This window comes from Emys orbicularis, chromosome 4 (assembly GCF_028017835.1).
Source record: "Emys orbicularis isolate rEmyOrb1 chromosome 4, rEmyOrb1.hap1, whole genome shotgun sequence".
NCBI classification, from domain to species: domain Eukaryota; kingdom Metazoa; phylum Chordata; order Testudines; family Emydidae; genus Emys; species Emys orbicularis.
The window spans coordinates 101,861,880-101,887,115 of record NC_088686.1 but is presented as its reverse complement, the minus strand read 5'-3'; the positions used below and the strand labels follow the sequence as shown (position 1 = coordinate 101,887,115).

Genomic DNA, 25,236 nt, shown 5'->3' with positions numbered 1-25,236 from the left:
GTGGGGGAGGGGAAGCCAAAGTGGGTCTCCACCCCGGAGGTGCCCGGCGCGGGGGTCAGGGTGCTGAGCCCGTGAGTGGACGGGGTCTAGGCTGAGGCTGTCCCCTGTGTGTGTGTGTGGGGGGGGCAGCCCAGGGCTCTCCCCGGTGTGTGTGGAGCGACAGGCTGATGCTCTACACTGCATGCGGCAGGGATCGGCTCCTGAGCTAGGAGCAACCCTGGCCCCAGGACGGAGCAGGCTTGTGCCCCCCATTATAGCACCAGGTGGCCCATGGGGCTGGCAGGAAAACTACTAGCCTCCTCTCTGCGAGCGCGTCCGCCCCGGCTGGATGAATAAGAGAATCCGCAGGCTTCTGCCCGCCATAGCGCCCCGGAGCGAGCCCAGCGCTCGGAGTCCCTGAAGCGGTGCTAACTACCGTCTTCCTCCCCAGACTCTGCGGGGAAATGGCGCCCAACTCGCTCGCTCCCTCTCTGACGCACAGGCGCCTCACTGGCCGTGATACAAAATGGCGTCGGTGGCGGCCCCGAACCCAGCATAGCTGAGAGGCCGTGGCGCGGGGAACAGGGCCCGCGGCGCCTAGCCAATCGGGGTTGGCGCTGGGCCTCCGGCGACCAATGGAGTGTGCGGGCGGCGGTTTGTGGTGCTGGCTGTCCAATGGCGGCTCGGCAAATGCTGGTTGCGGGGCCCGCCCGCACGGCTCTGGGCGGCGCTGGAGCGGGCGGGCGCTGAGGCGGCCGTTTCCTGTCCTGGTGCATGGTGGTCGGACGGAGGAATTGTTGGAAAATTTCTCGGCGAGGTTAGTATATAAATGTGTTTTTACCCAGTGTGCCTTATTCTACCCACCGCCATCTCCGGCTGGGGCCGCCTCGCCGACCCGCCGGGCCCGGCCCGGCCCCTCCGCGCCGCGCGCGGGGAAGCGGAGCGGGGCAGCCAGCGAGCGGGGGCAGCGGGGCAGCGCCGACTGACATTAATAAAGCCGCGGTTCTGCTGCCCGCCCGCCTTGTACGTTTTCCTCCCCTCCCCCATCCTGCTTTCCATAGCCGCCGCCTCAGCTGCACCAGCTTCCTCCTGGCTGGCGCCGCCGCCTCGGGATGCCGCTCGGGGCCGACGCCGCTACGGAGCTCCGTGACAAACACGCGGCTGGGGCGCGGGGAGGTGGCTAGGCCGGAGCGGCTCCCCCCTGGTCCGCCCGCGCTCCGCGGGACGGGCTGAGCGCCGCCGCTCCCCGGGGGTTTGTCCTGGCCCGCGCCTCTGGCGTGCTGCGTCACTCTGGGAGCGGGGTCGCTCCCCTGTCCGGCGCTGGGTCCGGGCGGGTGTCGGCTCCCCCGCGCACGCTGCAGCAGCTGCTTTCCCTTGCGCGCCGCTCTGTTTCGCGGGCAGGTGTCCCGCCAGCGCCGCCCCTAGCCGCAGATGCGGGGGCAGAGGAGGCGCCCATCGCACATGCCTCGGAGTTTGTTTGTATTGCGATGCAGGCCCGGTAGTGGTGTTCATGCTCAAGGGGCTTGTTGCAAACACCTTGTTTGCTTGGTTTTGTTTTACTGTTGCCGTGTCTAAGGGATGGAGTCTCCCTAGTCCCCATGACTTTTAATTGCCTTTGCAAAAGTTACCCATAGCAAATAAAATTTTGCAGGTATTGGGGGCGTGTTTGGGGGTGTGTGTGTGTTAATTGCTACCACATGTAAAGGGGATTTATCCAACTTGCTTCAGTTGCCCTTTCTTAAAAATGACTTGCACCTGGAGCTAATTTGGAAGCTTTAAGTCACTTTTAGGAGGGTTGCTGCAGTGACAGTGAAGGAGGGAGTTCTTAAATCTGTCAATGACACAAACAGTACTCCATGCTTAAGAGGGAAAGGTTTACAAAAGAGCGTTAAAGGGAATCACCCCCGTGAAGGGGTCTCCCGCATTGAAGAGAGTTGGGAAGCCGCTCCTTCGTGGAGAAGATGCTGTTCTGTCAGTAGTATTTATAGCGTCATAAGCATACATACTGCTTCACTAACACAAGATGGGGTCCCTGCATTGTGTCAGCTAAACTAAAATAGACTTTCTCTGCTCATAAAAATAACATACAGCTATGTTTTTAAAATAGCATTACCTCTCTTTTCTTAGCACTTTCTTCTCTCCAGAATGTGTAGTAGCATATATACAGTTAGAAGATCCAACTATAGAAAAAACATTACTTTTACAATAGATTACAATATATTTTCATAATTAAGCTGCTTTATGATTTTGTTAAGATGGATCATCTTGTGAAAATTAAGGCTTTTTTAGAAAACCTAGCAGTTATCTGTGTTCTATATACAAAATCTATTGCTTAAATTTTAAGATAATGCAAATTTTAAATCTTTAGTAACTTGCGAAGTGTGACATACTTCTCAAAAGATTCCTTTTATAGGAATTTGGTTTCTTTTTTAAAAATTGTAAATAAATACTTTTCTAGGGTATTTCTCAAAATTTTGGTTCCAGTGTTATAAATCTCCCATTAAATTAGAGGAGTTTTTGTCATGTTGTTTCAGGTAGATAATAGACAGTTAAATTTATTTATCTTAAATAGTTTGTTTCCCAGGAGTACAGGAATATGCATTTGGTGTATCTGCATAAATGAGTCTTTGGTTATCAAGATCTATTTTTAGAATTTCTAAGGTACAATAAAACAAGCGTGCTTTAATGGCTTAGCTTTTTAGATTTCCTCCAAGACTTTCACATTGTCTAGAGCAATAAGAATTTGAGTATTATTTTCACAGCAGAGTTTTTCAACTTTCAGTAAAGAAAATAGAACTATTTACTTAAGAGGATGCAGTGAAATACTATAAATTCATGTTAATTAAAGGATACCATATAGATAATTTTAATGCTTTACTTAGTTTATTTTACTGATGAGCACCATCCCCAGAGTTTATTGCAGTCCATATAAGTTACCTTTCTGATAGTTGTGGAATAACATTTTACTTTTAACAGACTATCTAAAGAATTATTATTCTGGTTTAGTTTATAAAGTAATACACATGCTTAAGTGTTCACTGAATAATGCTTTATCACATGAATAATCTTGTAGGTTTCATTGGGTCTACTCACATTTGATTTAGTGTGCATATGTGTATCTGTAGAATCTGAATACTTCATAAACATTAATTTATTTTCATAATACCCTGGTGAGATAAAGTGGTAATATATCTGTTTTATAGATGGGGAACTGAGGCTCAAAGAGATTAAGGTCAAAAGCATTCACTAATTTTGGGTGTCCAAACTGAGATGTCTCGGATCTGATTTTTCAGAGTACTCAGCATTACATAGCTCTTTATTTGTCCAAAGTACAGCTCTCTGGGTATGTCTATGCTCCAGCCCAAGTCCAAACATCTACATTGCACTTAAGCAGACCCTTAGTGTGAGCCCCGTAAGTCTGAGTCAGCTGGCGTGTGCCAACCACACATGTTTTTAATTGCACTGTAGACATGCCCTTATTGACTTGAGTTGTAGTTGTGGGTGCTCAGCACTTTGGCACATCAGACTTCAGGGATTCAGACTGGACATCCAGACAAAGAGGAACACATAATTACTGACAACTTGTGAAAAGTTTGGTTTAGGTGGCTTGCCCAATGTTAGTTATCCTTGGCTCCCAGTTTCTCTTGTCCAGCCAGTCCCAGCCTCTCTCTCCAGCCGCTCCTAGTCTCTTCCCCTCCCTGCTGGCGCCCAGTCTCAGTCTACCCCTTGCTCCCAGTCTCTCCCCTTCCAGTCTAATATCTCTGCCTAGCTACTTTCAGTCTTTTCTCCCTAGTTCCCAGTTCCAGTCTTTCTACCAAGCCAGTACCAGTCTTCTTACTCAGTCTGTCTCATTTCCTCCTTCAGCTCAGCCTCTCCGTATTCAGGCCAGACCTAGGGAAAACCGTTTCATCCTGGCATGCTTCAGCATGAGCAGGTAGGGGCTGACAAAGAACCCTCAAATTCATAACTTTCATGCCCTTCAGCAGATAATGCTATAGCCAGTTACTACCGGAGCTGCAGCCCGTTTACCCTTATTTCCAGTCTTCACAAAAGATTTACAACCTCCTTTCTCCCAATATTTTCTCTACTGACTTATTGACTGAGTATGTTTAAAAAATATCTGTGAATTTATTGGCCATCTGACAGCTCCGGAAACAATCCTCTTCCCAGGACAGGTGCACCGTGCCATGGCAGTGTAAGTTTCCCACCCTGTCCCACCAATCTCTCTCTGCTTTTTAATTCTAGAGGTGGTCCCTCTGAGTCAAGGAATGATTCACTGTGCTTGTTGGCCATGTCTATGCTGGAGAAATTTGTCGTGCTAATCACCCCTACTATGCCTGTAACATATCTTGTATTTGCACATGTATTCCCAGTAGTGCACAAGTGCTTGCTCCACCTTTTGAATTAGACTAGCTTTGAGTTGGACTGACCAAGAAGTGGTTGTGTCTCATGCCAAATCCACCAGTGTAATGCTGTTTGTATAGAATCTCTGGCATAATTATCTTAACGGTGAAAATGGTCTTCCTATTAATTATCCCACAGTCCACTACTTAAGTGCCTATTATACCTTCTGAACTCTACAGCACAGGGGTCAAGGATGCTTGAAGCTGCACCCTCCAGGGACCTCAACATCATGTTGTTTCCCCAGGAGGTTTTTGAAATCTGACTTTTAGAAAGCCTTTCAAAATCTTCCAGAAGCCACTGCTTCAGGAAGCTATTTTGGGATCTGTGGAATAGTTATCCAGAAACAGTGCATCTGAAATGGTGAAGTACCAGCACAAGTGTGGTTATTGTGCTAACTGACTAAACAGCACTGCTCTTGTGAATGTGCTGCATTTTTGGTTCTTCAGTGCTGTCCTACTCATTCAGTTACCAACAGTACAATTTTCTGCTAACAAGGTTGCCAGTTAGGATGGTGTTTTTTGTGATGAATAGCTTACCCATTTTAAACTGTATCAAGACCACCAAAATAATTTCACTTAGGTCTTTAACCATCCTTTGCTTTAAGTGTACATATTCAGGAATAGTGCTGAGTAAGCCAACTTAACGTGGATCATCCTGAATCTTATGCACATTCTCAGCATTATTTTCTAACCTTCCTACAGTCTATTTTAAATGTCACACACTCTAAAGGGCACTCTGGGTGCCACCAGAGTGCAAAATTTCACCAGAATGTATTATTATTTGTATTACTGTAGCACCCAGGAGCCCTAGTCATGGATCAGAACCACACAGTGCTAGATGTACAAACCCAGGACAGAAAGATGGTTCGTGCCTATACAGCTTACAATCTATAACAATAATATCAGGGAAAAGCAAACTTTTAAAATATCAATTGTTGTGTAACCAAACTGGTTAATAAGATTCTTTTGTATAAAATGCAAGGATTGGCTATGTTCATTATTAAAGATGATTTAAACATTAAACTGAACATGTAAAATGGCCATGTTTTTCTCCACTTGTGTTTGGGGTTAAAAGTATGACTGCTAGAAGGGTAAGAAAGCACAAAGGGTTATGAGGCATTATCACTGCTCTCATAAGCAGGTGTAACTACACTGAAGTTAAAGGTGCAGCCGCCTATGGCAATGATAACCTTGGTCTTGTACTTGTATCTTATTTGCAGGGGAATCTCAAAACTAGCAGCATTGTTATAACTAACAAGCCTCAACTTGTTGTGCAAAAAAGCTGAAGTGCCATACAAAGGCCAAAATGTGATCTAGAATTTGGCCAGAGTCTCTGACATGGCAGAGCTAACTCTCATCCACTTAGCTACACTGAGTTTCAGAATGAATGTACCATACCTATATGCATGGCAGTATAGTCTGAAACCATAGTGACCTCCAGAGCCAGAAATCGATACCCACGATTCTTGATTCCCAACATTCCTTTGCTGTCTAGCAAATAGTTGTGTAAGACACTTTTCAAAATGCATGTCTCCCCTCCCTCTAACTGCTGGTCTACATAGAGGTTAACAGCCAAGTACTGCTACCAGTTTCTCCTTTAGCTCAATTGGTGGTTTGTGCTGTGGATTTGAAAATTATGCATTACAATCCTATTAATGATCCACGCAAGGGATCAGTCTGGTTCCATGTGATAACTTCTGTTTCTTTTTGGTTTGCTTTATAAAACCCTAGGAAATTACATACACAAATTATGTTGAAAGAAAGTTAAGGTTGCAAAGTCAAGGACTCAGAAATGAGGAACTACCAGAATTAAGGATGTGTGTGCAAACTTATTTTGTCTTCATTGTGCATATGTGCTATATAGTCTTTACATAATCATATTCTATCTGTTTCACAGGACCTATGCCACATTTAGTGCACAGGTTAGACATCTAATGAGGCAAAGAGTTGCAAGAAGAGAAGGAATATTTCCTTGTGTTCAGAGCACTAGATTGGGATCTGTGAGAGCTGGATTCTATTCCTTGCTCTGCCACAGACTTTCTATGCAATGTTAGCCAAGGCTATCATAATATATACATACACCAGGAAACTGAAATAAAATTGCATAGACAACCTTAATTCTAGCATTTCTTAATTTTTCAATGGCTAACTATAATATTGTTTTGAGATATTATGTATAATTTATAACTTGTGTTGAGGCAGCCTCTATTCCAGACTCTTAGGCGTCATTGAGTTCTCCAAGCAATTGTCAGTCTTGACCTTCTGCATGAAGGTCTGGAGTATTATGATCTATATCGTACAATTTCAGGATTAGCACTCTTGTGTGTCACTCTGAAGCTTATTTTATGTCTGTAGAGTCAGTGTGAAGCAATGGAAACTGCTACAAGCGTGTTTGAGGGCTCCTTTTATTCAGAATATCACCAAATTAAAACATAACTGGGTTTTACTGTCTGTGTGACATTACCAAGGGTACAATCTGGACTGTTGAACAGCTATATCCTCTCAATTCTCCAGCTGGGGGTGCCTTTTACATTGCTTCACTGTGGGAGCAACTGCTCCTGGTCTGCTCAAGCACAGCCTCCACCATGTAAATTACTTCGTTATACTGTATGAGTGCTATGGCCAGCCACTCTTGAATTACACTGCAGAGCAACACCAGCAAATTCCCAGTCCCAAACTTTCCCCCAGAAATGTGCATCTTGTACTGCCTAGCCCTCTCCTGGACAACACAAGCTCATATAAAGTCTGTTATTTTATTAATAGAAAATGATGTGTACAAATCCTGTTATCTCAAATAGAGTTTCCCAAACACTTCAGTCCAATCACACTGCTTAGATAAAACAATAAAACAAGTTTATTAACTACAGAAAGATAGATTTTAAGTGATTACAAATAATGAGGCCTAAAAGTCAGAATTTGGTTACAAAGAAATAAAAGGTAAAACACAACTAATACCTAATTTAACAAGCTTAAGTGAATTCAAAGCAAAAGGTCTCTCTCACCATATGCTTCAGCAGCCTCACTGGCTGAATTCTTTTCAGACAGGATCCCTCCCTCAGTCCAAAGCTGTATCTTTGTTCCTCAGGTGTTGTGACTGCCATGGGTAGAGAGAAAGGGTGGAATAACTTGAGGTGTCAGTTCTCTGTTCTTATACTTTCCTCCTCTTTGAGAATTATCTCCAGCTGGGGTTCAGGAGACAAAGTCTGGGGGGATGGAAACCTTCTGCTGTTTCTTTGCCAAGATGTAAATTTCTCATTCACCCTTTTTCCTGCCAAAGAATGGCCACTTAACAAGGTGATGGTTGGATTTTGTTGTCTTTGAGGAACTAGTTTGTGGCTGCTTCCACAGATTTGAAATATGTCTTAGGGCACATCTTCACTAGCCACGGCGGCAGCGCTTTAATGTGGCTGTGTAGTAATGGCACTGTAAAAAAACCCACCTGTGTGAGGGGAGTGGCTACCAGTGCTATAGCACTGTCTACACTGCCACGTTACAGCGCTGAAACTTGCAGCGCTCAGGTGGGTGTTTTTTCACACCCCTGAGTGAGAAAGTTACAGCAGTGTAAAGTGCTAGTGTAGACAAACCCTTAGTAACATCATACAGGAGAATCTTGTAACTTTACATACAATGTTGCCACACATTTTACCAGGACAATAATGATCAGCAAATTCGGAGTTTTCAAGTGATACCTTACAAGGCAGAGTTTGTACAACATTTATCATAGTTTTGAAAAAGGGGTGAACATAGGGTTACAGACTGACAGTCTGTCACCATCCAATTTTTAAATTCTTAGCCATTTTAATTTTACGAGTTACAGCTGTGTGGTTTGCAGCTACCTATGTCATGCCAAGAGTCCTAGACCATTGTAATAGCAGAGGTAATTCAGCCAATCACTATCCTTACTCTGCAGCTAATTTGCATGCACCAGGTTGTATCAGGGAGACTGCGAATGTGGTGGATTCCTTGGTCGAACTGCCACTCCACATGCCGCCTGCACAAACCTCGAAGCACAACACAAACAGCATACACAATAATCCCAAAACACCCAGCCCCTCACTGCAGCACGTATTGCTCATTCTCCACCATGCAAATCAACACAGAATCCCTCAGCACTACTACCCAGACACAAAGCAGTGCAACCACCACACACAGCCCGTCGCTGCAGCATACACACATTACTTGCTACCTAAACAAATCAACAACATGCAAACTCACCACCCTCGCTCATACTTATCATAAAACCATAAATGAGCCTTGTTTCCCCTCTCTGTGTGGGGGGATCCTGCTATTGTCATTACCCTTTTTTTCAATTTTTTTTGTCTAACTTCCCTATGGCAACACAAGATGCCAAATTCCAGCTTCCCATTTCTCAACTGACCTTCCCATTCCTAACTGCCTCTTTTTGTCAGCTGTCATTCCCATTCATCCAGTTCTCAACTGCCTCCCTCCCTCCAGCCACGTTCCTAGCTGCTGATTTCCCAGGTGCTCATAACCCAATTGCCACTCCCATTCCCAGATGTCCATTTCCTAACTAACACGGTTGCTCCCAACTGCCTAAATTCCAGCTGCTACTCCTGATCTCTGCTGCCCAGTGCTCAGCTGACACTCCCAATGCCAGCTGCTGCTTCCAGTTCCCATAGAACCATCTGATTTAAACATTTCATCCCTTCTCCAACTAAAGGAAAAGAACCCAAAATATTCTGCTGCTTGTTTGAGTACATAAGCATGTTACATAGGCATCTTATTTGACTGCTGCTGCACTCTGCATTATTCATGATAAATCCAATAATTCTTTCCTCCAACTTAATGCAAGTTCAAAGCTCATTTTGTTTTTTTTATAAAATGTTCGTTGCTCTACATTTATGGATGGTAAATTTTGTCTGCCATCAGTTGCCAGTGTTTAAGTCCACTTGGATTTTACATTTCTCTGTAGGTTTTCTACACTGAACCCCCCATAGTGCCAGCAGCAGACTTTACTCATTCACTGGCCAGTTCTGCCTCCAAATCATTATAGGCAGGGCTGGTTTTACTGCCTCTTGTTAAGGTTTCCAGACACATTGTATTATAAGATTGTGTTTTCAGTTGCTTAGCCAAACTTTAACCAACATTTTCCATGTAAAGTCTCAGGCTGAATTTTTTGGGAAAATTTCAGACAAAATGGGTCAGCTGTTTCCAAGAATGAAAGAAGGGAAAAATACATTGTTTTGCCCCTATTAAAAATTTTGTGAGGACTTTTCTTTAAAATGATCAAGTAGCATGCAGTATAGCAGGGGCTTGAAATTTGGAAGGGGTTGCCTTTGTGTGAGTAACATGTCTTTTGCTGTAAAAATAAACTCAAATTTGGCTAAGTTATAAGCCTTTGGAAAATTCAGTTCAAACACTCAGTAGAGACTTGCTAGAGCTTAACAACAAAAATCTGTGAAGATTTTGTTCTCATTGTGCATGTTCAAGCCTCTTAGCTCCTAGAACTGACCAGACTGCCTATGTGTCACCCTCACAGAGCATCTGAGCATGCTGCATTCCCTCACGGCTACGTGTGACTGGACTGCACATTCATAGCAACGACAGCGACTAAGCATGCTTTAGTCCAAAGCTATAGAATCTCAGAAAGGCTTTCTCTGTAATGGCTTCTCTCACAGGCTCTGGGCTGGGGTTGAGCAGGGCACTGGAGCAGGGGAGACTAGGACTGGGTGCCAGTGAGGGTAAATGGATGGGGGGAAATGGACATCTGATGGGGTGATGGGGACAACACTGGGATTGGATGAGGAGACTGGGACTGGCTGGAGGAGGCACCAGTGAGGGGGATCAGGGGTAGGGGAAGAAGAGAGACAGATTAAAAAGGACCTGGGGTGTACGTTGTGGGGAGAACTGGGATTGGCCAGACAAAGAGACTGACACAAGGAGGGGATGAGGTGAATGAGGTTGGATGAGGAACCCAATGAGGGAGACTAGTTAGGAGCCATTGGGGTGGGAAAGAGACAGTTCAGGCAAAGAGCTGGTAGCTGGTGATTGGGACTGCGAGTTGTGAGGGAAGATGAGGACTCAGACAGAGAACCCAGAGAGGGAGACTAGGATTGGCTGGGCAAGGAGACTGGGATGAGAAGCCTGAAGAGTGGGAGTGAGTAGACAGGGAGTCTGTGACCGTGATAGGGAGCCAGGAGTGGGGGAAAAACAGGACCTGGGCGGGTTGGAGGGCACTGGGCAGAAAGTCTGAAGATTGTGGGGAAACAAGCCTGTGTCCACTAGAACCCACTTTCCTCCAGAGTGTGGAATGGTACCTAAGATTCCTCAGTCTCCCCATTTCTCTGCTGTCAGCAAATATCCTTGAAACCCACTGGCAAAGTGTACGTTTCATCTGCCTCTAGTGTTGGTCCACACAGCGAATGATAATCTACTACTGTTATCAGCTGGCTCGAGTAGCAGAGGTCTGTGTGGAGAATCTAAAGTTTCCAGCCCTGCTCATGAATTGTGGGTGTCAGTATGATGCCACATGATGAAATTTCTGGGGTTTTTGGTTTTTTTCCCAACTTGCTTTTTAGAAACCTAGCAAATTACACACACAGAGCTATGTTAAAAGAACATTATTAAGGTTATGAAGTCCAGCAAACAAACGTTATGAAATGTCAGAATTAAGGTTGCCTTTGCTACCTTAATTTGGCCTACTTGTGCATATGCATTATGATACAGTCTTTAATTATATGATCACATACTGTAGAACACCAGAGTTTATGAACTGACTGGTCAACCACACTCCTCATTTGAACCAGAAGTATGCAATCAGACAGCAGCAGAGACCAAAAAAAGCTAATACAGTACTGTGTTAAACATAAACTAGTAAAAAAAAGATTTGACAAGGTAAGGAAACTTTCTGTGCTTGTTTCATTTAAATTAAGATGGTTAAAAGCCGCATTATTCTTCTGCATAGTAAAGTTTCAAAGCTGTATTAAGTCAATGTTCAGTTGTAAACTTTTGAAAGAACAATCATAACGCTTTGTTCAGAGTTACGAACAATCTCCATTCCTGGTGTGTTCGTAACGCTGAGGTTCTAGTGTACTATTTTTTTGACTCATTCAATGCTGAGGACAGATCGTGCTCTAGGGATGAATCAGAGTTATACAGTGAAGGAGACTGTTGACTTTAGGCCTCCTGCCTTATTTGTTTCAGAAATTGGAAGGTGTGTAGTGAATGAGGCAGGGAGTTGCAGGAACAGAAAGGATGGTCTCATGGTTAAGGCCCTGGCAAGTTCAGTGCTGCCCTGAATAATTGGATTTTATCCCTGCCTCTGCCTCAGAGTTCTTGGTGCAATGCTAATCAGATGACTTAAACCAAACTTTTCACAAGTGATCACTAATTGTGTCATCCTCATTTTCTGGGTTCCCAGCTTGAGACCTGGGGTCTGATTTGCAGAAATGCTGAGCGCTCACAGCTGTAACTGAAAGCATAGCTCCCACTGATTTGACCAAATAAGGTACTATATAATGCTAAGTACTCTGAAAAATCAGGTCCTAGAAATCTGTTTGGACACCCACAATTACTGGATGCTTTTGGCCTGTGACAGTTCCCCATCTCTAATACACTCCTGATGGGGGTGTTGTGAATACATCTACACAGCAAAATAAAAAACTGAAATAAACCCACAGTAGTGAGTCTCAGAGCCTGGTTCCACTGACTCAGGCTCACACCTTGGAGCTAAAAAAAGCAGTGTAGTTTTTTGGGCCCAGGCTGGAGACTGGGCTCTGAAACCCAGTGGGGAAGGAGCGTCTTGGAGCCTAGACTCCAAATTGAGCCCAAATATCTATATTGCTATTTTTAGCCTCGCAGCACCAGCCCAGGGAGCTTGAGTCAGCTGACCTGGGCTCTGAGACTCACTGCTGTCACAGGGTTTTATTAAAACAACAAGGAGTTCCGGTGGCATCTTAAAGACTAACAGATTTATTTGGGCATAAGCTTTCGTGGGTAAAAAACCTCACTTCTTCAGATGCATGGAGTCAGGGTTTTATTGTTTTCTGTGTAGATGTACCCTGTTACTAAGTGAAGAATGCCATTAAAAAGCCCATGAGGAAGTTAATTCTGTCTTCTGAGCGTAGTATGTAGCAAATAAGGCTTAAAGGCCACACATTAAAAAATGAGGATAAACCAAAATATTGAATAGCTACTCTTCAATTGAGTACTGCCCATCCCGGGCAATGCATGAGGCGCAGGGGTCCTATGGAAACAATAATACATGATTATGTAATTAGAACATTATAATAATACATAGGCACAAGGAACCTGAATTAAGGATGCAGAGACGACCCTAACTCTGGCATTTTCTAACTTTTGAGTGCTTGACTTCGCAACCCTAATAGTGATCTTTTCACTTAGGGTTTTTTTGTGTCTCAGGGTATGTCTACACTACGAAATTAGGTTGAATTTATAGAAGCCGGTTTTATAGAAATCGGTTTTATACAGTCGATTGTGTGTGTCCCCACATAAAATGCTCTAAGTGCATTAAGTCGGCGGACCGCGTCCACAGTACCGAGGCTAGCATCGACTTCCGGAGCGTTGCACTGTGGGTAGCTATCCCACAGTTCCCGCAGTCTCCGCCGCCCATTGGAATTCTGGGTTGAGATCCCAATGCCTGATGATGCAAATACAGTGTCGCGGGGGGTTCTGGGTACATGTCGTCAGGCCCCTCCCCCTCCGTCAGAGCAACGGCAGACAATCGATTCGCGCCTTTTTACCTGGGTCACCTGTGCAGACAACATACCACGGCAAGCATGGAGCCCGCTCAGCTCACCGTCACTGTGACGGGTTGGATCACAGAAACCCCCTTGGGAGCTGCCACCCAATGTGCAAAGACTACCCCTGCTTCTGTTTTCCCTGCCAGCTCAGGACTCCAGCACCCTGTCTTGCTGAATTAGACACTCCAGTCCACTTCAGCACAGACCCAGGGTCTGAATCACTTGTCCCAAAGCTGCAAGTTTACTTGAAAACAGCTCTCAGTAGTGTGCTTGTCTTTAGCACTCAGATGCCCAACTCCCAATGGGGTCTAAACACAGATAAATCCGTTTTACCCTGCATAAAGTTTATGCAGGGCAAACTCATAAATTGTTCGCCCTCTATAACACTGATAGAGAGATATGCACAGTTGTTTGCTCCCCCAGGTATTAATACATACTCTGAGTAAATTACTAAATAAAAAGTGATTTTATTAAATACAGACAGTAGGATTTAAGTGGTTGAAAGTAGTAACAGACAGAACAAAGTAAGTCACCAAGCAAAATAAAATAAAATGCGCAAATCTATGTCTAATCAAACTAAATACAGATAATCTCACCCTCAGAGATGCTTCAGTAAGTTTTTCTCAGACTGGACACCTTCCAGGCCTGGGCACAATTCTTTCCCCTGGTACAGCTCTTGTTCCAACTCAGGTGATAGCTAGGGGATTCTTCATGATGGCTTCTCTTCCTCTCTGTTCTCTTCCACCCCTTTATATATCTTTTGCATAAGGCGGGAACCCTTTGTCCCTCTGGGTTTCCACCCCCCCCTCACTGGAAAAGCACCAGGTTAAAGATGGATTCCAGTTCAGGTGACATGATCACATGTCACTGCAAGACTTCATTACCCACTTGCCAGCACACACATATACAGGGAGACTCACAGGTAAACAGCCATCTGCAGACAATGGGAGTCATCAAGATTCCAAACCATCATTAATGGCCCACACTTTACATAATTACAATAGGCCCTCAGAGTTACATTATATATTTCTAGTTTTAGATACAAGAGTGGTACATTTCTACAAATCAGATGATCACACTCAGTAGATTATGAGCTTTGTAATGATACCTTACAAGAGACCTTTTGCACAAAGCATATCCCATTTGCATTATAGTCACTTATTATAAAAAATTTTATAAAACTATCCCAGTTACATTATATTCACTTATCATGTTTTTATAAAACCATGTAGACTGCACAACGTCACACACAGTACCGAGGCTAGCATCGACTTCCGGAGCGTTGCACTGTGGGTAGCTATCCCACAGTTCCCGCAGTCTCCGCCGCCCATTGGAATTCTGGGTTGAGATCCCAATGCCTGATGATGCAAAAACAGTGTCGCGGGGGGTTCTGGGTACATGTCGTCAGGCCCCTCCCCCTCCGTCAGAGCAACGGCAGACAATCGATTTGCGCCTTTTTACCTGGGTTACCTGTGCAGACAACATACCACGGCAAGCATGGAGCCCGCTCAGCTCACCGTCACCATATGTCATCTGGGTGCCGGCAGACGTGGTACTGTATTGCTACACAGCAGCAGCTAATTGCCTTTTGGCAGTAGACGGTGCAGTATGACTGGTAGCCGTCATCGGCTATCTGGGTGCTGGCAGACGTGGGGCTGCATTGCTATACAGCAGCAGCTCCTTGCCTTTTGGCAGTAGATGGTGTATTACGACTGGTATCCATCGTCGTCGTATTCCTCAGTGAGTTCGGTCAGAGGCACCTGGGCAGACATGTTTTGTCTCCTGGAGACTCAGTCCTGCCGGCAGTCCTATTGAACTATCTTGACGATGATGGCTAGCAGTCGTAATACAGCATCTTCTGCTATCAGACATGCTGCACCGTCTGCTGCCAGCCTAAGATGTAAATGATAGATGGCCCAGATTTGTTCTGTATTCATTTGCTTCCCCCTCCCTCCGTGAAATCAACGGCCTGCTAAACCCAGGGTTTTGAGTTCAATCTTTGGGGGGGCCATTCTGTGTGACAGTTGGTTGTGTTTCTCCCTGATGCACAGCCACCTTTGTTGATTTTAATTCCCTGTAAGCCATGTCGTCACTCGCCCCTCCCTCCCTCCGTCAGACAATAGTTTCGCGCCTTTTTTCAGCCCAGACGCCATAGCACTGGGATCATGGAGCCCGCTCAGATCACCGCGGCAATTATGAGCACTATGAACACCACGCGCATTGTCCTGGAGTATATGCAGAGCCAGAACATGCCAAAGCAAAACCAGGTGAGGAGGCGATTGCAGCGCGGCGACGAGAGTGATGAGGAAATTGACATGGACATAGACCTCTCACAAAGTACAGGCCCCAGCAATGTGCAAATCATGGTGTTACTGGGGCAGGTTCATGCCATGGAACGCCGATTCTGGGCCCGGGAAACAAGCACAGACTGGTGGGACCGCATCGTGTTGCAGGTGTGGGACGATTCCCAGTGGCTGCGAAACTTTCGCATGCGTAAGGGCACTTTCATGGAACACAGGCAGCCTGGACAGTAGTCAGGACCTGTTCAACTATAGGCTGAGCAAGTGCCGAATGGTGGTAGAATGTGCATTTGGACGTTTAAAAGCGCGCTGGCGCAGTTTACTGACTCGGATAGACCTCAGCGAAGCCAATATTCCAATTGTTATTGCTGCTTGCTGTGCGCTCCACAATATCTGTGAGAGTAAGGGGGAGACATTTATGGCGGGGTGGGAGGTTGAGGCAAATCGCCTGGCCGCTGATTACGCGCAGCCAGACACCAGGGCGGTTAGAAGAGTACAGCAGGGCGCAGTGCGCATCAGAGAAGCTTTGAAAACTAGTTTTGTGACTGGCCAGGCTACGGTGTGAAACTTCTGTTTGTTTCTCCTTGATGAACCCTCCCCCCACCCCCACCCCGGTTCACTCTACTTCCCTGTAAAACAACCGTCCTCCCCTCCCCCCTTCGATCACTGCTTGCAGATGCAATAAAGTCGTTGTTTCACATTCATGCATTTTTTATTAATTCTTCACACAACTAGGGGGATAACTGCCAAGGTAGCCTGGGAGGGGTGGGGGAGGAGGGAAGGAAAAGGACACACTGCAGTTTAAAACTTTAACACTTATTGAAGGCCAGCCTTCTGATGCTTGGGCTATCATCTGGGGTGGAGTGGCTGGGTGGCCGGAGGCCCCCCTACCACGTTCTTGGCCGTCTGGGTGAGGAGGCAATGTAACTTGGGGAGGAGGGCTGTACAGGGGCTGTAGCGGCGGTCTCTGCTCCTGCAGCCTTTCCTGCAGCTCAACCATACGCTGGAGCATTTCAGTTTGATGCTCCAGCAGCCGGAGCATCGACTTTTGCCTTCTGTCAGCAAGCTGACGCCACCTATCCTCTTCAGCCTGCCACTTGCTCTCTTCAGCCCACGATTCAGCCCGCCACCTCTCCTCTTGTTCATATTGTGCTTTTTTGCACTCTGACATTTACTGCCTCCACGCATTCTGCTGTGCTCTGTCAGCGTGGGAGGACATCTGGAGCTCCGAGAACATATCATCCCGAGTCCGCCGTTTTCTCCTTCTAATCTTCACTAGCCTCTGTGAAGGAGAAACATTTGCAGCTGGTGGAGGAGAAGGGAGAGGTGGTTAAAAAAGACACATTTTAGAGAACAATGGGTACACTCTTTCACGTTAAATTTTGCTGTTCACATTACACAGCACATGTGCTTTCGTTACAAGGTCGCATTTTTCCTCTTATATTGAGAGCCTGCCGGTTTGGTGTGAGAGATCACTCACGCAGTGCCAGGCAACAGAATTTGGCTTGCAGGCAGCCATGGTAAGCCACAGTCTTTTGGCTTTTTTAACCTTCATAACATGTGGGAATGGTTTCAAACAGCAGCGCCCTCATTTCCCATACCAAGCACCCGTTGGGTTGGCCATTTAAAATGGGTTTGCAATGTAAAAGGAGGGGCTGCGGTTTCAGGGTTAACATGCAGCACAAATCCAACTACCCCCCCACACACACACCCAATTCTCTGGGATGATCACTTCACCCCTCCCCCCTACCGCGTGGCTAACAGCGGGGAACATTTCTGTTCAGCCGAGCAGGAACGGGCACCTCTGAATGTCCCCTTAATAAAATCACCCCATTTCAACCAGGTGATCGTGAATGATATCACTCTCCTGAGGATAACAAAGAGAGATAAGGAATGGATGTTGTCTGCATGCCAGCAAACACCGGTACCATGCGCTGCCATGCTTTGTTATGCAATGATTCCAGACTACATGCTTCTGGCCTGGCGTGGTAAAGTGTCCTACCATGGCACACGGGATAAGGCAGCCCTCCCCAGAAACCTTTTGCAAAGGCTTTGGGAGTACATGAAGGAGAGCTTTCTGGAGATGTCCCTGGAGGATTTCCGCTCCATCCCCATACACGTTAACAGACTTTTCCAGTAGCTGTACTGGCTGCGATTGCCAGGGCAAATTAATCATTAATCATTAAACACGCTTTTAAACCATGTGTAATATTTACAAAGGTACACTCACCAGATGTCCCTTGTGTGCCCTCAGGGTCTGGGAGCATGGCTTGGGTGAGTTCGGGGGTTACTGGTTCCAGGTCCAGGGTGATAAACATATCCTGGCTGTTGGGGAAACCGGTTTCTCCGCTTCCTTGCTGTGAGCTATCTTCATTGTCTTCATCATCATCTTCCGCGTACCCCGAACCTGCTTCCCTGTTGCTTGATTCTCCAGTGATGGAGTCAAAGCACACGGTTGGGGTAGTGGTGGCTGCACCCCCTAGCATGGCATGCAGCTCCGCGTAGAAGCGGCATGTTTGCGGCTCTGCCCCGGATCTTCCGTTTGCCTCTCTGGCTTTGTGGTAGGCTTGCCTTAGCTCCTTAATTTTCACGCGGCACTGCTGTGCGTCCCTGTTATGGCCTCTGTCCTTCATGGCCTTAGAGTCTTTTTCTAATATTTTGTCATTTCGTTTACTGCTACGGAGTTCAGCTAGCACTGATTCGTCTCCCCATATGCGAGCAGATCCCGTACCTCCCGTTTGGTCCATGCTGGAGCTCTTTTCTGATCCTGGGACTCCATCATTGTTACCTGTGCTGATGAGCTCTGCGTGGTCACCTGTGCTCTCCACGCTGAGCAAACAGGAAATGAAATTCAAATGTTCGCGGGGCTTTTCCTGTCTACCTGGTCAGTGCATCTGAGTTGAGAGTGCTGTCCAGAGCGGTCACAATGAAGCACTGTGGGATAGCTCCCAGAGGCCAATAACATCGAATTCCGGCCACACTACCCCAAATCCGACCCACAAAGGCCGATTTCAGCGCTAATCCCCTTGTCGGAGGTGGAGTAAAGAAACCGGTTTAAAGGGCCCTTTAAGTCGAAAAAAAGGGCTTCGTCGTGTGGACGTGTCCAGGCTTAATTCGATTTAACACTGCTAAATTCGACCTAAACTCGTAGTGTAGACCAGGCCTAATTGAGTATATTAAACAGTGGTGGCTTCTGTAACAACCATTAGGTTACCCTTGCTGTTAACCTCAGTCTGCACTGAGTAGTCAGAAGTTCACTGACTCTTTGTTTTTAATTTTTTTTAATCCACTGTAGTTTTTCCCTTTGTCCTCTTGTGGAGGAACTTAATAAAATATTTTGAATATTTTGAAAATTCAAGTAAATAATTGTGACTAGATTACTGAAATTTATTTTTTTCTGCAGATAAAAGCAGACGTTTTCTTGTACAACAGGCATGATGATTTGACCCTGTCAGGCTATACTTCTTATTTAAGTGTTCTGTTCTTCTGTCTGTAATCCAACTCTATTCTCATGATCTCCCTTGACTTTTTTTTAAAAGCAGGGCTTTGGAGCGGAGCCTGGAGCTGGAGCACAGAGCAGCTCCGGAGCAGTGGAGCTGCAGGTTTTTGCCTGGAGCTGGAGCGGAGCCGGAGCACAGCTCCAAAGCCCTGTTTAAAAGACAGATACCATATTAGCAACTTTCCAGTTTTCAGCTACTGCAGGCCTTTTAAAGGATGTATTGTATGAATAAATATAAGAGAGGCAACACAATCCAGTGGACTGAGTCCCGGGCTGGTGGCCAGGACCTCCTTCATTCTAATCTCTGCCAGATTCAGAATGTAGTCATGGGCAAGATAAGTAACTTTCTTGCTTCTGTCCTCCCATCTGTAGAATGGGGATAGTTACTTAGCAACCTATTTGAGAGAGGTGCCTTGAAAATTAATTAGTTACTCAGAGTTTCTCCAGTCATTATGTAAAGCACTATGCAAGTGCTAAGAATTTAGACCATCACCATTAATAATAATTAATTTAATTAACTTGTAGATAGCGCTTTTCATCTTTAAATCTCAAAGCTCTTTACAAAGGAGGTCAGTATCACTATCTCTATTTTACAAATGGGGAAATTGACGCACTGGGAGGGAAGTGACTTGTCCATGGTCACTCAGCAGGCCAGTTGATTGTGTGTGTCCCCACTAAGCAATTAAGTAGGCGGAGTGCATCCACAGTACCGTGGCTAGCGTCCACTTCCGAAGCATTGCACTGTGGGTAGCTATCCCACAGTTCCCGCAGTCTCCGCTGCCCGTTGGAATTCTGGGTTGAGCTTGCAATGCCTGATGAGGCAAAAACATTGTCGCGGGTGGTTTTGGGTACATGTTGTCAGTCGCCCCTCCCTCCGTGAAAGCAATGGTAGACAATCATTTTGCACCTTTTTTCCGTGCGGGCGCCATATTGCTTTCAGCAGACAGTGCAGTAGGACTGCTAACCGTCGTCATCAAACGACCGCTTCCGCTGCCATTCTGCTCTCCTGCTCTGGCTGCAGACGGTGCAATAGGTCGGAAAAACTGGCATTCCAACCACCGCTTCCGCTGCCACTCTGCTCACCTGTCTCGATCGATAGCGAATTTCTCCATGTTGGCTGTCATGGACTCCCGCTTCTGCTGCAACTCTGCTCTCCTGCTCTCATGAATCCACCTCACAGGTCCTCTCGTCGTTCTCTATAAATATCTATTCTCGTGGCATCTCTCTATAAATATCTATTCCGTCATCCACCGCTTCCGCAGCAACTCTGCTCTTCTGCAGATGCCATACCACGGCAAGCATGGAGCCCACTCAGATAACCGCGGCAGTTATCACCGTTGTAAACACCTCACGCATTATCCTGCAGTATATGCAGAACCAGAACCTGCAAAAGCAGGCGAGGAGGCGACGGCAGCGCAGTGATGAGAGTGATGAGGACATGGACACAGACTTCTCTCAAAGCACGGGCCCTGGCAATGTGGACATCATGGTGGTAATGGGGCAGGTTCATGCATTGGAATGCCGATTCTGGTCCCGGGAAACAAGCACAGACTGGTGGGACCGCATAGTGTTGCAGATCTGGGATGAATCCCAGTGGCTGCGAAACTTTCGCATGTGTAAGGGCACTTCCATGGAACTTTGTGACTTGCTTTCCCCTGCCCTGAAGTGCAAGAATGCCAAGATGAGAGCAGCCCTCAGAGTTCACAAGCGAGTGGCGATAGCCCTCTGGAAGCTTGCAACGCCAGACAGCTACCAGTCAGTTGGGAATCAATTTGGAGTGGGCAAATCTACTGTGGGGGCTGCTGTGATCCAAGTAGCCAACGCAATCACTGAGCTGGTGCTATCAAGGGTAGTGACTCTGGGAAATGTACAGGCCATAGTGGATGGCTTTGCTGCAATGGGATTCCCTAACTGTGGTGGGGTAATAGACGGAACGCATATCCCTATCTTGGGACCTGAGCACCAAGGCAGCCAGTACATAAACCGCAAGGGGTACTTTTCAATGGTGCTGCAAGCACTGGTGGATCACAAGACACATTTCACCAACGTCAATGTGGGATAGCCGGGAAAGGTACATGACGCTCGCATCTTCAGGAACTCTGGTCTGTCTGAATGGCTGCAGCAAGGGACTTACTTTCCAGACCAGAAAATAACCGTTGGGGATGTTGAAATGCCTATAGTTATCCTTGGGGACCCAGCCTACTCCTTAATGCCATGGCTCATGAAGCCATACACAGGCACCCTGGACAGTAGTCAGGAGCTGTTCATCTATAGGCTGAGCAAGTGCAGAATGGTGGTAGAATGTGCCTTTGGACGTTTAAAAGTGCGCTGGCGCAGTTTACTGACTCGGTTAGACCTCAGCGAAACCAATATTCCCATCGTTATTACTGCTTGCTGTGTGCTCCACAATATCTGTGAGAGTAAGGGGGAGACGTTTATGGTGGGGTGTGAGGTTGAGGCAAATCGCCTGGCTGCTGATTACGCGCAGCTAGACACCAGGGCGGTTAGAAGAGCACAGCAGGGCGCGCTGTACATCAGAGAATCTTTGAAAACCAGTTTCATGACTGGCCAGGCTATGGTGTGAAAGTTCTGTTTGTTTCTCCTTGATGAAAACCCGCCCCCTTGGTTCACTCTACTTCCCTGTAAAACAACCGTCCTCCCCTCCCCCCTTCGATCACGGCTTGCAGATGCAATAAAGTCATTGTTGTTTCAAATTCATGCATTCTTTATTAATTCGTCACACAAATAGGGGGATAACTGCCAAGGTAGCCCGGGAGGGGTGGGAGAGGAGGGAAGCACCGGGTGGGGTGGTGGAGGAGGGAAGGACAAGGCCACACTGCACTTCACAACTTATTGAATGCCAGCCTTCTGTTGCTTGGGCAGTCCTCTGGGGAGGAGTCGTTGGGTGCCCGGAACCCCCCTTCCTGCGTTCTTGGGCATCTGGGTGAGGAGGCTATGAAACTTGGGGAGGAGGGCGGTCGGTTACACAGGGGCTGAAGCGGTGGTCTGTGCTCCTGCTGCCTTTCCTGCAGCTCAACCATATGCCGGAGCATATCAGTTTGATCCTCCAGTAGCCTCAGCATTGCCTCCTGCCTCCTTTCATCACGCTGCCGCCACCTCTCCTCTTGCTCCAGCCATCTATCCTCTCATGCGTCCCTCCTGTCCTCACGTTCATTTTGTGCTTTCCTAGACTCTGACATGGTCTGCCTCCATGCATTTTGCTGGGCTTTTTCAGTGCGGGAGGACTGCATGAGCTCCGAGAACATTTCATCGCGAGTGTGGTTTTTTTCGCCGCCTTATCTGCGCTACTTCTGGGACGGAGGTGATAGGGGGAGCGTTGAAACATTTGCAGCTGTGGTAGGAAAAAAAAGGGAGAGTAGTATTTAAAAAGACACATTTTAGAGTACAAGGTCGCATTTTGCCTCTTATATTGAGGGCCTGCCGGTTTAGTGTGGGAGATCACACACGCAGGGCCGGGCAACAGAATTCGGCTTGCAGGCAGCCATGGTAAGCCACAGTCTTTTGGCTTCTTTAAGTCTTCAGGGCAAATTAATCATTAAACATGCTTGCTTTTAAACCATGTATTATATTTACAAAGGTACACTCACCAGAGGTCCCTTCTCCGCATTCAAGGTCCAGGAGCCTGGGTTGGGAGGGTATTGGCTCCAGGGTGATAAACAGTTCCTGGCTGTTGGGGAGAACGGTTTCTCCGCTTGCTTGCTGTGCGCTATCTTCAACCTCCTCCTCATCATCATCATCCTTGTCCCCAAAATCCTCATCCCTGTTGCGTGAGACTCCCCCCTTGCAGGAGTCCAGGAACAGGGGTGGGGTAGTGTTGGGGGCACCCCCTAGAATTGCATGGAGCTCATCATAGAAGCGGCATATCTGGGGGTCTGACCTAGAGCGGCCGTTTGCCTCTTTGGTTTTTTGGTAGGCTTGCCTCAGCTCCTTAAGTTTCTTGCGGCACTGCTGCGGGTCCCTGTTATAGCCTCTGTCCTTCATGCCTTTGGAGATTTTTTTCAAATATTCCGGCATTTTGTCTTTTGGAACGGAGTTCGGATAGCACGGATTCCTCTCCCCATACAGCGATCAGATCCAGTACCTTCTGTTCGGTCCATGCAGGAGCTCTTTTGTAATTCTGGGACTCCATGGTCACCTCTGCTGATGAGATCTGCACGGTCACCTGTGCTGATCAGCTTGCCACACTGACCAAACAGGAAATGAAATTCAAAAGTTCCTGGGGCTTTTCCTGTGTACCTGGCCAGTGCATCTGAGTTGAAAGTGCTGTCCAGAGCGGTCACAATGGAGCACTGTGGGATAGCTCCCGGAGGCCAATACCATTGAATTGCGTCCACACTACCCTAAATTCGACCCGGCGATGTCGATTTCAGCGCTAATCCCCTCGTCAGGGAGGAGTACAGAAATTGATTGTAAGCGCCCTTTAAGTCGACAAAAATGGCTTCGTCGTTTGGACGGGTGCAGGGTTAAATCGATCTAAGGCTGCTAAATTCGACCTAAACTCATAGTATAGACCAGGGCTTAGTCTTACTGTTGAGCAGTTACTTGCATGGGTAGTCCCATTAACTTTAATAGGACTCACAAGGAGTTCTCCATATGGCCATGTGTGATTTGTTAAAGTTGTTGTTTTTAAGTCTGAAAAGAAATTACAGTACAGTGTAAACTGGCCCAAATACTTTTTATAGCATAGTAAGCCTTAATTAGTGGTATAATTCCTAAAGTTTAATTGAAGTATAAATAGAGTCAGACCCACCTAAAATCTAGCAATTACTCTGTGATAAAGTTCATGAAAATAATAGTTGGCCATTTCATCTAGCCCTTTTTTTCATCTTCTAAGCATTTTCCCGAAACTAATAAATATTTGTACCATCTCTATGAGGCAGGTAAGACAAAATGTCCGTAACATGCTAAGTGAAATTCTGGTTAAAGTAGGATTGTTTTTAACCTCTAGGATTTGTGCATCATCCAGAAAATGGAATAAAATTTCACAAAATTTCTTGATGGTACTTCTTATGGTTCTGAGTCCTTATGTTTTGTAAACTTGCTATTTGTTTCTAGATAAACCATGTTATTAGCCCAGATAAATCGAGACTCTCAGGGAATGACTGAGTTTTCTGGAGGAGGGATGGAGGCTCAGCATGTAACTCTCTGTTTGACAGAAGCAGTAGCTGTGCAAGGTGAGCATTCAGGTTAAAATATCGCCACATCATCATGCAGTTTGCAGTTTTGCATTCAGAAAAAGCAGACTATGTACCCTGTTGAACTTCTAAACTTTGGAGTGATGTGTATTGCAAATAGAGAAAATAATAAAAAGACCAAATTGTTTTTAGATAGTGTATTTGATTAATCTGAAATTTGATTTAATTCTGAAATGAAATTATTGCTTAATTAAAATAACAATTGCGTTTGCAGTATAAAATTTGGTTCCAATCAAATTAAAATATAGCATTACGATTTTAGATTATTTTGTACATCATTTACATATAAATTGAATTACATAGACTCAGATTTACAGAAAGAATGGTGTTTTAGGATTTAAATTAACATGTTGATGCTTTTTGGGTCATGCTTAATATTTATAAAAGTATAAAACTTTTTGCCTAATTACTATATTTTATTCAAAATGGTCTTGTATGTCTTAATGATTGATGGTGCACAGAACAATGATTAACATTATGTGCATGTAATACTGCCATTTCTCATGATTTTATTGTGAGTCTTCGATGTTAGGTGTTCTTCTTAAAGCCCCAGTTCTCAAGCCATTTTATTTCATGAGAATTTCAGCTTTTATTTAAAATAAAACATTTTAGTTCTCATGCTTATGGATAAAAACTTAACAATGTGACCTCAGTGTATGCTAAAGGTTCAAAATCAAAAGGCTAATAAAAAGCTTTTAAGTCAATCTCATGATTTTTTGGGGCTTGACTCACGATTTTAGAGCGTATGAAGTTGGCAATACTTTAAATAAACTTCTTTCCCCAATAGATGGTGACAATTTAGAAAACATGGAAGGTGTAAGTTTGCAGGCAGTTACGCTTGCTGATGGCTCCACTGCTTACATACAGCACAATTCTAAAGGTATGTGCCTTACTAAAAATCAATAATTCTTCACTGTACATAAGAATGGCCATACTGGGTCAGACCAAAGGTCCATCTAGCCCAGTATCCTGTCTTCCGACAGTGGCTAATGCCAGGTGCTTCAGAGTATTCAGTGTATTCATTTGCTTGTTTGTATAGCACCCAGTGCAATGGGGATCTGATCCCAACTGGGGTCTTTGAGTGCTACTATAAATTAAATATTTACTTATACTAGT

At 45.8% G+C, this 25,236-nt stretch overlaps 1 protein-coding gene across 1 annotated transcript in view; it reads left to right on the top strand.

Annotated features, from left to right (window-relative positions):
• Positions 1–733: 733 nt before the first annotated feature.
• ZNF143 (zinc finger protein 143) overlaps positions 734–25,236 on the top strand; it is an 85,500-nt gene continuing 60,997 nt past the window's right edge. Inside the window, exons 1-3 of the mRNA XM_065403089.1 lie at positions 734–796; positions 23,981–24,099; positions 24,908–25,000. Of these exons, the coding sequence (XP_065259161.1) occupies positions 23,988–24,099; positions 24,908–25,000 (205 nt within the window). The 5' untranslated portion in view covers positions 734–796; positions 23,981–23,987. The remainder of the gene's footprint in view (positions 797–23,980; positions 24,100–24,907; positions 25,001–25,236) is intronic.